This window comes from Pongo pygmaeus, chromosome 6, assembly GCF_028885625.2.
Source record: "Pongo pygmaeus isolate AG05252 chromosome 6, NHGRI_mPonPyg2-v2.0_pri, whole genome shotgun sequence".
Taxonomy (NCBI): Eukaryota; Metazoa; Chordata; class Mammalia; order Primates; family Hominidae; genus Pongo; species Pongo pygmaeus.
The window spans coordinates 148,873,801-148,887,151 of NC_072379.2; the positions used below are offsets into that span (position 1 = coordinate 148,873,801).

The window sequence follows — 13,351 nt, forward strand, 5'->3', positions numbered from 1 at the left end:
AATTTCCAACCCTTTAATCACAGTTGATTCTCCTGGCAACTTTCCCCGATCCTGAGGCTATCCAGGACCCCCCAGCCATCAGTCCTCTTACTACCATATTCATCAGACACTCATCACTTCAGAGATCCCAAGGATTTTAGGAGCTGTGTGCCAGGAAATGGAGGCAGAAACCAAATATGTATTTTTTTTATTATGTCACAAAGACTAAAAGTGAATGAAAGAGATGAAAACTACAATGGTGAGTAAAAAAGACACTGATTAACAAAAGATTAGACATTGTAGAAGAATCATTAGCTTGAAACCATAGCAACAGAACTATTCAAAGTGAAATACCTAGAGAAAAGAGAATTTTAAAAGAAAGAAAAAAGAACACAGCATAGTGAGCAGAAAAGAATTTCTGAAAGTTGGGGTGTAGGGCAGAAAAATATCTGAAAAAATAATGCCCCCCAAATTCCAAATTTTAGACCAACTCTACACCCACATATTCGAGAAGCTTAATGAAACCTGGGCACAAGAGATGTGAAGAAAACACCACCAAATTACATCATAGTCAAATTACTCAAAACCAGTAATAAAGCAAATCTTAAAAGCAGCCAGAGGGGGGAAAAATGCTATGTACGGAAGAACCAAGATAATGACAAATATTTTATTGGAAACAATGCAAGCAAGAAAACAGTAGAGCAACATCTTTATAGTAAAAGAAAAAGAACTCTCAACCTCATTCTATACTGAGCAGAAACACCTTTTCTTTTCTTTTTTTTCTTTTTTTGTGTTGTCTCGCTCTGTGGCCCAGGCTGGAGTGCAGTGGCATGATCTCGGCTCACTGCAACCTCCACCTCCCAGGTTCATGCCATTCTCCTGCCTCAGCCTCCCAAGTAGCTGGGACTACAGGCGCCTGCCACCATACCCAGCTAATTTTTTGTATTTCTTTTAGTAGAGATGGGGTTTCACCATGTTAGCCAGGATGGTCTCAATCTCCTGACCTCATGATCTGCCTGCCTCGGCCTCCCAAAATGACACCTTTTCAAGACAAATGTGAAATAAAAGCATGTTAGACATAATAAAGTTGAAAGAATTCACCACCAGGAGACTCACAGTGAGACAAATGTTAAAGAAGTTCTTTAGGCAGAATAAAAACGATACCATGCCAGGCACAGTGGCTCACACCTGTAATCCCAGCATATTTGGTCTTTTGCTAGAATGGCTGAGCCAGGAGAATCTCTTGAATCCAGGACGTGGAGGTTGCAGTGAGCCAAGATCACACCACTGCACTCCAGCCTGGGTGACAGAGCAAGATTCCATCTAAAAAAAAAAGATACCAGGTGGAAATATGAATCTAAAAAAGAAATAAAGAGCATCAGAAATGGTAACTATGTGGGTACATCTATATACTTTTTCTTAAACTTTAGATCTGTTGAAAGATAACCAATTGTTTAAGCAAAAATAATAACAATGTAGTGTAATATTTGTAGCACATATCAAAGTATAATACACAATAACAATAACACAAAGTTTGGGAGGGGAGAAATTGAAGTATAACATTGTGAAGTTCCCAAACATGCAATGGTATCATATCACTGGAAGACAGTCTGAGATAAGTTAAAGGCGTATAGTATAAACCATAAAACAATACTAAAATAACACAACAAAAAGTTGTAGCTAAAAAGATAACAAAGGAGGGAACATGAAATCATTTAAAAACACTCAATAAATATAAAAGAAGGTAGAAATGAGGAAAAGCAGAATTAAAAAACACATGAAACACACAGACAGTACAAAGATAATATATTTAAATTTAACTATGTCATAAATCTCATTAAATGTAAATGGTCTAAACACTCATATAAATGACAGATTGTCAGATTTGATTTTAAAAAATCAAACATCTACATGCTGCCCCAAAGAAATACACTTTTAATATAAAAACATAAATAAAAATATATAGCATGCTAACAGTAATCAAAAGAAAGCTGGATTATCTACATTAGCATTACAAAAATTGGTTTTTAGATGAACAAATATTACCATAGATGAAGACAGTAATTCCATATTGATAAGGAGTCAATTGATCAAGAGAACATAACAATCCTAAAAGTTGATGCCCCTTATTAACAGAGATTCTAAATACATGCAGTAGGAAAGTTTCTGTATTAATTTGATTAGGATAATGGCCTCCAGCTGCATCCATGTTGCTGCAAAGGACTAGATTTTAGTCTTTTTATGGCTGTGTAGTATTTCATGTTGTGTATGTACCACATTTCCTTCATCCAATCCACCACTGATGAACACCTATGTTGATTCCATTTCTTTGTTAAATAGGCTACTTTCAAGAAATGCATTTTATTTATTTAAGACAAGGTCTCGCTCTGTCACTCAAGCTGGAGTGCAGTGGCATGATCATAGCTCACTGCAGCCTCAATCTCCCAGGCTCAAGCAATCCTCCTGTATCACCCTCCTGAGTAGCTGGGACTACAGGGGCATGCCACCACATCTGGCTTTTTTTTTTTTTTTTTTTTTTTCTTGAGATGGAGTCTTGCTCTGTCGCCCAGGCTGGAGTGCAGTGGCGCAATCTCGGCTCACTGCAAGCTCTGCCTCCTGGGCTCACACCATTCTCCTGCCTCAGCTGCCTGAGTAGGTGGGACTACAGGTGCCTGCCACCACGTCTGGCTAATTTTTTTGTATTTTTAGTAAAGACGGGGTTTCACCGTGTTAGCCAGGATGGTCTCGATCTCCTGACCTCGTGATCTGCCCGCCTCAGCCTCCTAAAGTGCTGGGATTACAGGCGTGAGCCACCGCTCCCGGCCTAATTTTTGTATTTTTTTTTTTTAAGAGACAAGGTCTCACTATGTTGTCCAGGCTGAGATGCATTTTAAACATAAAAATACAGATAAGTTAAAAGTAAACAAATACAAAAATAAAGACTATGCAAACACTAATTATAAGAAAGCTAGAGAGGCTATATTATCAGACAAAGTAGACTTTATAATAAGAAATATTGGCTGGCTGTGGTGGCTCACACCTGTAATCCCAGCACTTTGGGAGGCCGAGGCGGGTGGATCACAAGGTCAGGAGATTGAGACCATCCTGGCTAACACGGTGAAACCCAGTCTCTACCAAAAATACAAAAAAAAAAAAAAAAAAAAAAAAAAAAAAATTAGCCAGGTGTGGTGGCGGGCGCCTGTAGTCCTAGCTACTCGGGAGGCTGAGGCAGGAGAATGGCATGAACCCAGGAGGCAGAGCTTGCAGTGAGCCAAGATCACGCCACTGCACTCCAGCCTGGGTAACACAGCAAGATTCTGTCTCAAAAAAAAAAAAGAAAAAAGAAATATTTCCAGTGATAAAGATGGATATTTCATAATAACAAAAGGGTTAATTCATTAAGAAGATGTAAGAATCTTAAATGTGTACATGCCTAATTACAGAGTTCCAAAACACATAAAGCAAAAACCAAGGGAAGCATAAAGAAAATTGACAAATTCACAATTATAACTGGAGATTTTAGTACTTTCCTTAGTAACAAGTAACACAAACAAGCAAAAAAGTCAGTAAGAATATAGATTTAAACCACACTATTAACCAACTTATTTAAATTGCACTTATGTAACACAACATCCAACAACTACACATTTTTTTCAAGTGCATATCGAATATTTACCAACATAGACCATATGTTGGGCCATAAAAAAGTCTGAATGTTTTAAAAGCTTTAAATCATACAGAGTATGAACATCTATGAATGTGTCTCCTGCTGCACATGTAGAAGAGTTTCTATAGGGCATATGCCCAAGAGAGAAATGATGGTATATGTATGAGTAGCTTTACTAAATAATGCTAAACTGTTTTTCAAAGAAGTTATACAGGTGCATGCTCTTACCAGCAGTGTAGAAGAGCTCTCATTGGTTTACATCATTGGAGTAGAAAATGTACTCTGACACCATGGAGTGCCAGGAAATTTAATTTCTTACCAATTTGGTGACGGCTGTAACATGGTATTCCATTTTAAATTGCATTTACCTGATTACCACTGAGGTTAAGCATTTTGTATATGTCTAGTGGTCTTTCCTGTTACTTCTAAGAAATGCTCGTCAAGTTCTTTGCTTATTCTTCTCCTCTCCTTTTGGCTATTTTCTTATCAATATAGTCTGTATTCTGGATAGAAGTCCTTTGTTGATTACCTGGTTGTGCCAGAAATTAAACTATATTGTCTCTTAGCTCTGAACCCACCCTTCTTGACCCTGCTTACTGAGGCTGTGGCACTCTGCAAACTACATTTCTCATGTACCTGCTGGCTTCCTGCAGGTTCTGCTGATTGAAGCAATAGATGAGGATGGGAAGGCAGAAAGAGAAGAATGGGACACGCTTTTGTTCCATTTGTTGTTCCCATCAGCACAGCTCCAGCAATGACCCTTAATGCTGGAAGCACTGGGTCTAGTACCAGCTTTCTTATGGCATTCCTGGAACCACCCTCATTGGCAGTGCTCTACCTTGGAAGGCCCACCCTCTGAGCTCCTGAGTCACTGGCACCAGCTGGGCAGCACCCCGTCCTCACAAGTGTGAGGTCCAACTCTTCAGAGCCCCTGCTCCACACTTCTCTATTCTGATAACTGCAGCCTCTTCACTTTTTCTCTCAAAACTAGAAGGAGAAAGCTGCTTCCAGGCGTTATTATCTCTGCATCACCTTGGGGTTCTCTTCGCCTTTCCATTTCATGAATGCCTATTTAACCAATACTTTATAATCAATTCTTTCTGTTGAAATGCCGAGTGTAGTTTCTGATTTCTTACTCTACCTTGGCTGATACAATGATTCACAAACCTCTTCCTCCTGCTATGTGACTCACCTTTTCACTCTCTGAGGACTTTTAGAACACAGACGTTTCTTAACTGCAATGAACCAGAATGGATTAATACATAAGATTAATAAATCTTCTTTTATATTGTGTCTTAATTTGAAAATCCTTCTACTCCAATATCATAGGAATTTTCTCATATTTTCTAAATTTTTTAAAGTTTTTTTATATTTAGGTCTTGAATCCTCTTGGAATTTATTTTGTGAACGAATATCTAATTGTCCTAGCACCCTTTTATCAGAAAGTACACCCTTTCTTCACTGGTCTACAATGCTGCCTCTCATATATCAGGTTTCTATCTATGGATAGGTCAATTTTTAGAATCCCCATTCTCTTCATTACTTTTGTTTATGTACCCTTGTGCCAATACTACGCGGTCTTATAGCATTATAATAGTCTTTATATATGGTAGAGCTAGTTTCCTTGCCTAGTTATTTTTCTTCAAATAAACTCTACCTATTCCCAACTCTCTTTTCCCACATAATTTTTAACATTAGTGTGTCAATTACTATAAAAATCACTATTAGGATTTTGATTGCAATTGCATTAAATCTGTAAATTTGGAGACCAGTATCTTTACAGAACTGTCTTGTCCTATCCAAAAACAAAGCATACTTCTCTACTTATTTAAGTGCCCTTTAAATATCTTTCAATGAAGCTTTAAAGTAGTCTAAACAAAGGTCTTGTACAACTTGTATTTATTCCTAGGGAGCCTGTATTTTTGTTACTCTGTTAAGAAATTTCATTTCTGTTACTGGTGTGTGGAAATATATTTGATTTAAAATAAGTTTATTATATAACTTATTTGAATTTATTAAAATTAATAATTCAGATAATTTGTAGACTACTTTGTGTTTTCTATATAATCACAGTGTCACTGAAATAATGGGTGTTTTGTTTCTTCTATTTCACTGAAAAACCCTACTTTTTTGGTCTTAAATGCACTACCTCTAGCTTTTGGTGGTTTTAAATAGAAACAAAGCACCACGCATCTTTGTTGTTTCCAGTTTTTAAGAGAATGCTTCTAACGTTGCACCATTAAGTATGACGGTTGCTGGTTGTAGACTTTTGGACTTTTTAGAGTCTTACTGTTTAACAAGAAGAATTTTAACATGAGGATTTCTTTAATTCCTTCCTTGCCTTTTCCCTTTTCAGTGAGAGGACCATTGCTGGGGGAGCCAGAAGACCAACAAGAGTAGCCAGTGACAGAGCTCCACGTGTCTGTGAATTGGCTCATCTCCTCCAGCAAGAAAGATGGAATCTGAGCTCAGAAGTGTATGCATGCTCAGGTTTGGAAAACTGAACACAAAAATAGCAACAGAGTTCATTTGACTGGTGCTACCTCAAGTAATTTATATTAACTCTATTCTTAGTTATTAACCTTGCCAATTTTGCTGTCTTTACTTCCCCCCAATAAATATTTCTTGCATCCCAACTTTTATGCTCAATATTGTGTTTGGCACTGTAGAAAGACACAAAGAGATTGCATTTTCCTTTGTGAGCCTCTGTGCATTATGAGCTTTGGTCTCCGTGACAGTTATCACAGGCACTGCCACCATCTCATGTGACCCTTTGGGTGGGTGTCCTTTCTCTACATTTTTGAGATCTGTATGGCCTTTTAATGTCAGAAGTGGCCTTTTTTTTTTTTTTTTTTTTTTTTAAGAGACGGTGTCTCGCTCTTTCGCCCAGGCCGGACTGCAGTGGCACTCTCGGCTCACTGCAAGCTCCGCCTCCCGGGTTCATGCCATTCTTGTGCCTCAGCCTCCCGAGTAGCTGGGATTACAGGCGCCCGCCACTGCACCCTGCTAATTTTTTGTATTTTTAACAGAGACGGGGTTTCACCGTGTTAACCAAGATGGTCTCGATCTCCTGACCTCGTGATCTGCCCGCCTCGGCCTCCCAAAGTGCTGGGATTACAGGCGTGAGCCACCGTGCCCGGCCAGAAGTGGCCTTAATGCAGGATGTTGGCCAAGGGCCAGGTTCACTTTGCAGGACCTGTGGTGCTGTGCCTCAGGGCAGGGGTCTGCCCAGCAGAGGAGACATTTCTGGTCCTTGCTGCTTCAGTTGTGCTTCTAGCCTGAGGCCCCTTGGGACAGCTGGGGGAGCTTCCTGAGCTCCATGATGGGATTCAAATAATTCGAATTATTGGTATGGGCTTTCCTGGGTTCAGTCAAGACCGTGCAAAAAACCAATAGCTTAGATGAGAATAAAAAGAGAGGAGATGAGCAGAAAAACCCCGAAATCCATCCACTGGGGTAGGGGTGAGGGTGGAAAGAAAGGATGTGGGGACACATTCAGGTTAGTGGACTTTAAGGAGGAGATGAAGGAAGAAAGGAGTGGCCCTGCTCTTGGCAATGATTCTTCAAGCAGGTGTCTTGGAAGTGGTCCTAAGACGAGATGGAAGTGAGCTGAGGAGGCTTCTAGGGGACCAAGTAGGGAGGGGTTAATAAGGAAGAAGACGGCCAAAAGGGCTAATTTGCTGTGAGGCAAAATGTCCAAATGTCTAAAACTTTCTAAGAGTCAATGTAAATTTCAGTGCATAGATGTGAGTGTTGCAACACAGGTGAAAAGGTATTTAGTAGAGGCTTCTAGAAGCTGAGGGGGTATAGCTCAGGGGTAGAGCACTTGACTGCAGATCAAGAAGTCCCTGGTTCAAATCCAGGTGCCCCCTGGAAAGAGTCTCCTTTTAGTACCACATACCAATTGGTATCTTCAGGTTGCCCCAGGTCCTATGGCAGGTTGACGGGAGGTTCCTGGGAAGGAAGTGGAGGGAGAAGAGATGGAAAGGAATCTAGTCATCTTTTGGGCTGGGGCAATGGAAAGTCCCAAAGCCAGGAATGTTGTTCTAGCTATGATCTTGTTATTAAGGTGATGTGTGAACTCAGGCAGTCCTTTAATTAGTCTTTGTTTTTTCTTTCAGGCATATAACATGCAAGTATAGACTAAAATCAAAGTTGCCAAACACGTCTGAGAATCAGAATGACCTGGGAGGGTGGTCAAGTATACAGATGCCCTGGGTCCCACCTTGAGATTCTGATTTGTTAGGTGTGAGAAGTTTCATTTTTCTTTCATTTCATCCTCCCACATCACAGAAACACCAGAAGATCTCCTGGGCCGCAAAATTCAGCAAACACTTATGAAGCAGATTCACCACGTACCAGTTATTAACCTGCAGTTTGTACCACTTGCTCGAGTCCAGTGACGCAGAACACTCACACAGCAAGTTAAGCAAAGCAACTTCATTCCTTACAGGCAGGCAAGGGACAACAGAAGCCTGGGATTTAGGGTGAACTGGTCCCACAAGGCTCAGGAAGCTGCCCAGGGCAGATGGAGTCTCACCTGTGTGTCCTACTTCACACTGCAGCTGAGGGACCCTGAACACCCTCTGCTCTCAGTTTTATACCCCAAGGGCAATTTGGATCACTGGACTAAAGTGTTGCAGGACATCCTGTTCTAGGTGTGATGGGAACAGAGTCTGGGTGTAGGACAGTTCCTCCTTATCTCAGGACAACACTCCCAGTACATTCTCTAGTTATTCTGAGAACTACAACCAAGAAAAGAGGGAAGCACTGGGTTGGCCAAGGCCATCCGGGGACTTGTCCTGCTGGGTCATTTAAAAAGCTTTTCTAGGATAATGTTGGCTTTCCAAGCTGATGTGTTTCCCACTGAGGAGAAGCTGTAGGCCTGTGGACTGCCAGGTGGGAGGAGGTTGGGGTTTAGAGGAAAGAGGAGAGCAGGAATGGGTTATTTGCAGTGGGGCTGTTCCCATGGACTCACCAAGAAGAAATGGAGGTGCTGATGGGGCTGCACAAGTGCTTATCAGAAACAGTTGTAACAAGTGAGGGGTGCAACTGAAGTTACAGCATTTGCCTGCAGGCCAAGCAGTCTCTGGTTCAAATCCATGTACCTCCCGCCCCGCTTCAGTTTTCTACTTATTGAACAAAAGCCTTTTCACCTCTGGGGTCTATTATACTGGAATCTTCCTGCAAGGAGAGAATAGAGCATAGATGGCATAGAGCTTTGCCAGGAAGCCTCTCTAGTTTCTTGTAGGCCTCAGTGAACTTCTCCAGGCGACTCTGTCCCCTCAATAACCCTTATCCTCAGAGCCTTGAAATGGGCCCAATTGTCCCATAGAACTGATGTTTATGGTTTCTCTTGAATAAACCTAGAAATTGACCCTCTCAGTCTTGAAACCCAAGGAGAAATTTACATTTGTGTTATCTGAATTCCTTTCTCAGGAAACCAGCCAGCAATCCTCCCAGACAGTATCAAGAAACTGAAATTTACCAGATCCCCACATCTGGAAAGTGAGAAGCCAGACCCCTCACCCATCATGATTCCCCAGGTGACCACCTGCTGCATGTTGGCCAACTCCTCTTCCTTGCCCCTCCTTAATCCCTGTTTTTCCACATGTAGTTACATTTCTTCCCTGCTATATAAACCCCTAATTTTAGTCAGTCGATGACGATGGATCTGAGACTGATCTCCTGTTCACCCTGTCTGTAGCACCTGGATAAAGCCTTCTTCCCTGACAATACTCGTCTCAGTGACTGGCTTTCTGTGAGATGAGCAGCAAGACCTAGATGGAACCCCTGGTGTTTCCGCAACAGCCTTGCAACTTTCACTTTCCCTGTGGGAACGCTCATCTCCACCACCCAGGGCCATCCCCTGGAAGGGCGGTAGGGAACTGACTCCTCTGGAATCCTCACCCCCAGGGACTGTGTAGCATAGGGCCTTGCCTGGAGCAGGTCCCATGGCTGCAGCTGCTCCACCCTGAGCTGCTCTGGCAGGGTCTATACAGAGTGAAGGAACTAAAGGAAGAGCGGTGAGGAGGGCTCCTAAGTGGCACAATGACTGCCAGGAAGTGGCTGTTATAGGCAGGGGTTTGCAAGCTACTTTCAGTCAGGAGGCCCCACACTATACCCTGGGGCTACTTCCTTGCCCCTTGTGTGTTTATGACGCCCCAGTATCTGCTTCATAAACACCAGATGTGCATGTGGGGGGCATCTGTTTCCCACCTGAGCAGAGGCTCCCAGTGCCCACTGGGGTGAGTGAGCTGCAACGTCTTCTCAGGGAGGTGAACAAGGTGAAATGCTTTAACACTGACTGCTGGAATCTGGGAGAAAGACTGAAAGAGGCAGTGGTTTCCCCTGTGTCTGAGTGAGTGCTCAATTATTCCTTGTGGCAGTATCCCGCAGATGATCAGTTGTTGCTTGCGGGCTTTGTTATTTCAAGTCAATAAAACCACATCCTTACCAATAGGGAGACATCTATTCAATTCCCTTCTGCAAGTGGTATCAGACTTCCACGTGTGGGTTCGCTGCCTTGTTTTATACTGCTTGAAATTCTTATTTGGGACTCGGGAGACCTCTCTTGCCCAGCATGCCCTGCTGGGCTCACTCCATTCGGTCTCTCCATGGAGTTAAAAGCAACAACAGCTAAAAGCAAAGATCCGAAACAAACAAAAAATAATAATTACTTTTTAAACAAAGAAAAAAAAAGCAAAGATCTGAACCCAATTCTGCTTAATCCCTAGCAGATTTTTTCTCCCTGAACAAGAGTATAATAGTCTATAATAACATAATTGTAGCTGCAATCTGCTTACTCCCATAATATATTAGCCTAAGAGACAAACACTGCCACTTTCTAAGGTGCAAGTCAATTTCTTTTCAAGTTTTGAAGAGTGCAGAAGTTGGAGCCTCATGTAGGAAGCCTGGCCTTGCTCTTGCAGAGCTACAGGCAGGAGCTGTGCAGGCAGAAGGAGCCTCAGCAGAGGCCAGCATCAAGTGCGGGCCCTGGAGTGCCTGAGGACGGGGAGCCTGGGGAGTGGAGCAGGGAAGATGGGGCAGGGAGTAGCAGGGGAACACGATGCTAAAGATGGAAGGGCTTTACAGTCACCACACAGAATTTGGTTCCATGCAATGCAGCTCAGAGTTACCCTCCATCGTTTTTCAGCTCTCCAGACTGCTTTTTCCCCTATGACCTCTGCCCACCAACTTGCCATCAGAAATGCGGATATAACTTTTGACTCCCCTGAAATGTAACTACGAATAGCCTATTGTTGACTGGAAGCCTTTCTGATAGCAGAAACAGTCAATGAACACATATTTTGTATGTTCTATGTGTTATATACTGTATTCTTACAATAAAGAAAGCTAGAGAAAAGAAAATATTAAGAAAATCATAAGGAAGGGAAAATTTATTTCCTATAGAATAAGTAGAAGTGAAGTGAATCATCACAGAGGTCCTAATCTTTGTCATTTTCACAGAGTAGGCTGAAGAAGAAAAGAGGAGGGGTTGGTCTTACTGTCTTGGGGCCAGCAAAGACAGAAGACAATCTGCCTGTTAAGTGGACCCACAGTTCAAACCTGTGTTGTTCAAAGTCAACTGTAGTTTCACTTATAGACTTTACAGATTCAGGACCAGGCTTCCTGGGTCAAAGTAATGAGAAGTGCAGAACCATCTCTGCTGACTAAATGCAAGCCCAGATGAAGGGCGCTTGAACTGGAAGCAAGGCCTCCTGGTCTGCACTCAGCTACTGCACCCTGGCCCTGGCACTGGCACCTGGGCTGGCTGACCAGTATCTCTGACTCTGGGAGCTGAGCCCCACGCTCTTGTTGCCTGCGGCTCTTTCTTTACACCCAGAGTGGCTCTGATTCACTGGCAGGCCTGCTCCCCTGCTAAGAGGACACCTTGCTTCCCTTTCAGTCCCCTCTTCTGGCCATTTCAGCCGGCCCTCCTCAGCCTGAAGTCTTCAGCTCCTTGGAGGGCGGGTGGATAGAGAAGCTAGAACCACTTCCTCAGATCTCACTTGGGCTTTTCTGGTAGCTAGGGAGCTACTGTAATTTAAAAATCAGCTCACCCTCTGGGCGTGTCTCTCTGCAGAAGGTACGTGCTCTAAGAGGCGGTTTGTGCATGTGTTGCTGAAGGGGACTTAGGAAGTGCTTACCTTTATTCGAGACGATAGGGAATCTTCCAGACCAGATATGACCACTGGGAAAAGTCACCGTCTGGAAAGCTGGGGTTGCCCAGAAACATATATGAAGGGGAAAGGTACTGTGACTTGGTGTTTGTTCCTCCCAGCAGGACCTGAATAATCCCTGGAGAGGGGGCTCTGCTGTTGGGCAGGCAGAGGACAGGATGCTCTGGCCCAGTGCAGCAAACTCTCCAGGGTCTGCAGGCCACCTCCACTCTAACATCAGCCTTGCTGCAGACCCCCCTGCCTGTGCTGATGTGGGAAGGGGTCCTGATTAGGGAGTGTGAATAGTCCTATAATTGGGAAGATCTAGAGTTGTGAAATAATGTTCATTTTTTGAAATTGTGGCTTTGGGTAAAATTCAAACAATGCAAAAAGGTGAGACCTAAACATGGTACTTATGCTGAGACTCTGCTTGGGGGGCCCACCTGAGCAGCCAGCCGGCCCCCACCCTGATCATATTGCCACTGGGTTACAAGGCATGGAGTGTCTCAGGCTCATCACAGGTAGGGGTGAGAATAAAACAGGAGTCATGGGCTTTGCATGGAGATACAGAAATAATCAGACAACTGAGGCCTTTGAAGCCTCAAAAGTGATGACTTTTGACATCACTAACAAAGCTTTAGGACTCAGGCCTAGACCACCCCTTCTCTAGCAGGAGTTCATTGATAGCTGACCTGATCAATGGCTTTACTGCTCTTCTACAAACACCTGTACCATATCACTCATAGTTTCCGATCACTAACCACTCAACATACTCATATCTTTTATGGCCATTCTTTGTGCCTCTTTTCAGCTTCCCCCTCTGCTGTCAGCTCCTCTTCCCTTTCTTGGTGTCTGTTATGTTAACCATCTTGAAAAGAGAGAATCTGATTGGTCATTAACCCCGTGTGGGCAGAGCTGCAGGTCACTGGTTCACTTGTATATTAGCTGGAAGGAGAGGAAAACGTCAAAGAAACTAATAAATATTCTGAGAGAAATATGAGAAAATATTCCATCTGTTAAACAAGACACATAAAAGGGTCAATTATAGAACAGATAACTTAGAAAGTAAGAAAAAAGGATAGAAGACATAAAAAATTAAATAGAAAGTTTGAAAAATAAAGTTGAGGCAGTTTCCCAGAAAGTAAAATAAAACAAAAAGACAAAGGAAAAGACAGTAAGAGAGATAAAAATAAGAAAGTTAGAGGTTAAAACCAAGATGTGTAAAAACCAACTAACAGGCTTGGCGCTGTGGCTCACACCTATAATCCCAGCACTTTGGGAGGCCCAGGTAGGAGGATCACTTGAGGCCAAGAGTTGAAGACCAGCCTGGACAACATGGTGAGATCCCTGTTTCTACAAAGAAAAAAAAAAATCAGCTGGTCATCGTGGGGTGTGTCAGTAAGCCTAGCCATTCAGGAGGCTAAGGTGGGAGGATTGCTTGAGGTCAGAGGTTCAAGTTTATGGTGAGCAAGACACTGTCTCAAAACAAACAAAAACTAATAAAAGTCCCAGAAAGAGAACATGATGGAAAGGACATTATACA

The 13,351-nt window shown here is 42.7% G+C and overlaps 1 protein-coding gene and 1 non-coding gene across 2 annotated transcripts in view; one reads left to right on the top strand and one right to left on the bottom strand.

Annotated features, from left to right (window-relative positions):
- Positions 1-632: 632 nt before the first annotated feature.
- The window catches only part of LOC129040104 (uncharacterized), a 73,568-nt gene continuing 60,849 nt past the window's right edge, over positions 633-13,351 (bottom strand). Inside the window, exon 7 of the mRNA XM_063667964.1 lies at positions 633-4,881. Within this exon, the coding sequence (XP_063524034.1) occupies positions 4,835-4,881 (47 nt within the window). The 3' untranslated portion in view covers positions 633-4,834. The remainder of the gene's footprint in view (positions 4,882-13,351) is intronic.
- TRNAC-GCA (transfer RNA cysteine (anticodon GCA)) lies at positions 7,447-7,518 on the top strand. Its single transcript has one exon. It is a non-coding gene; the product is annotated as a tRNA-Cys (tRNA).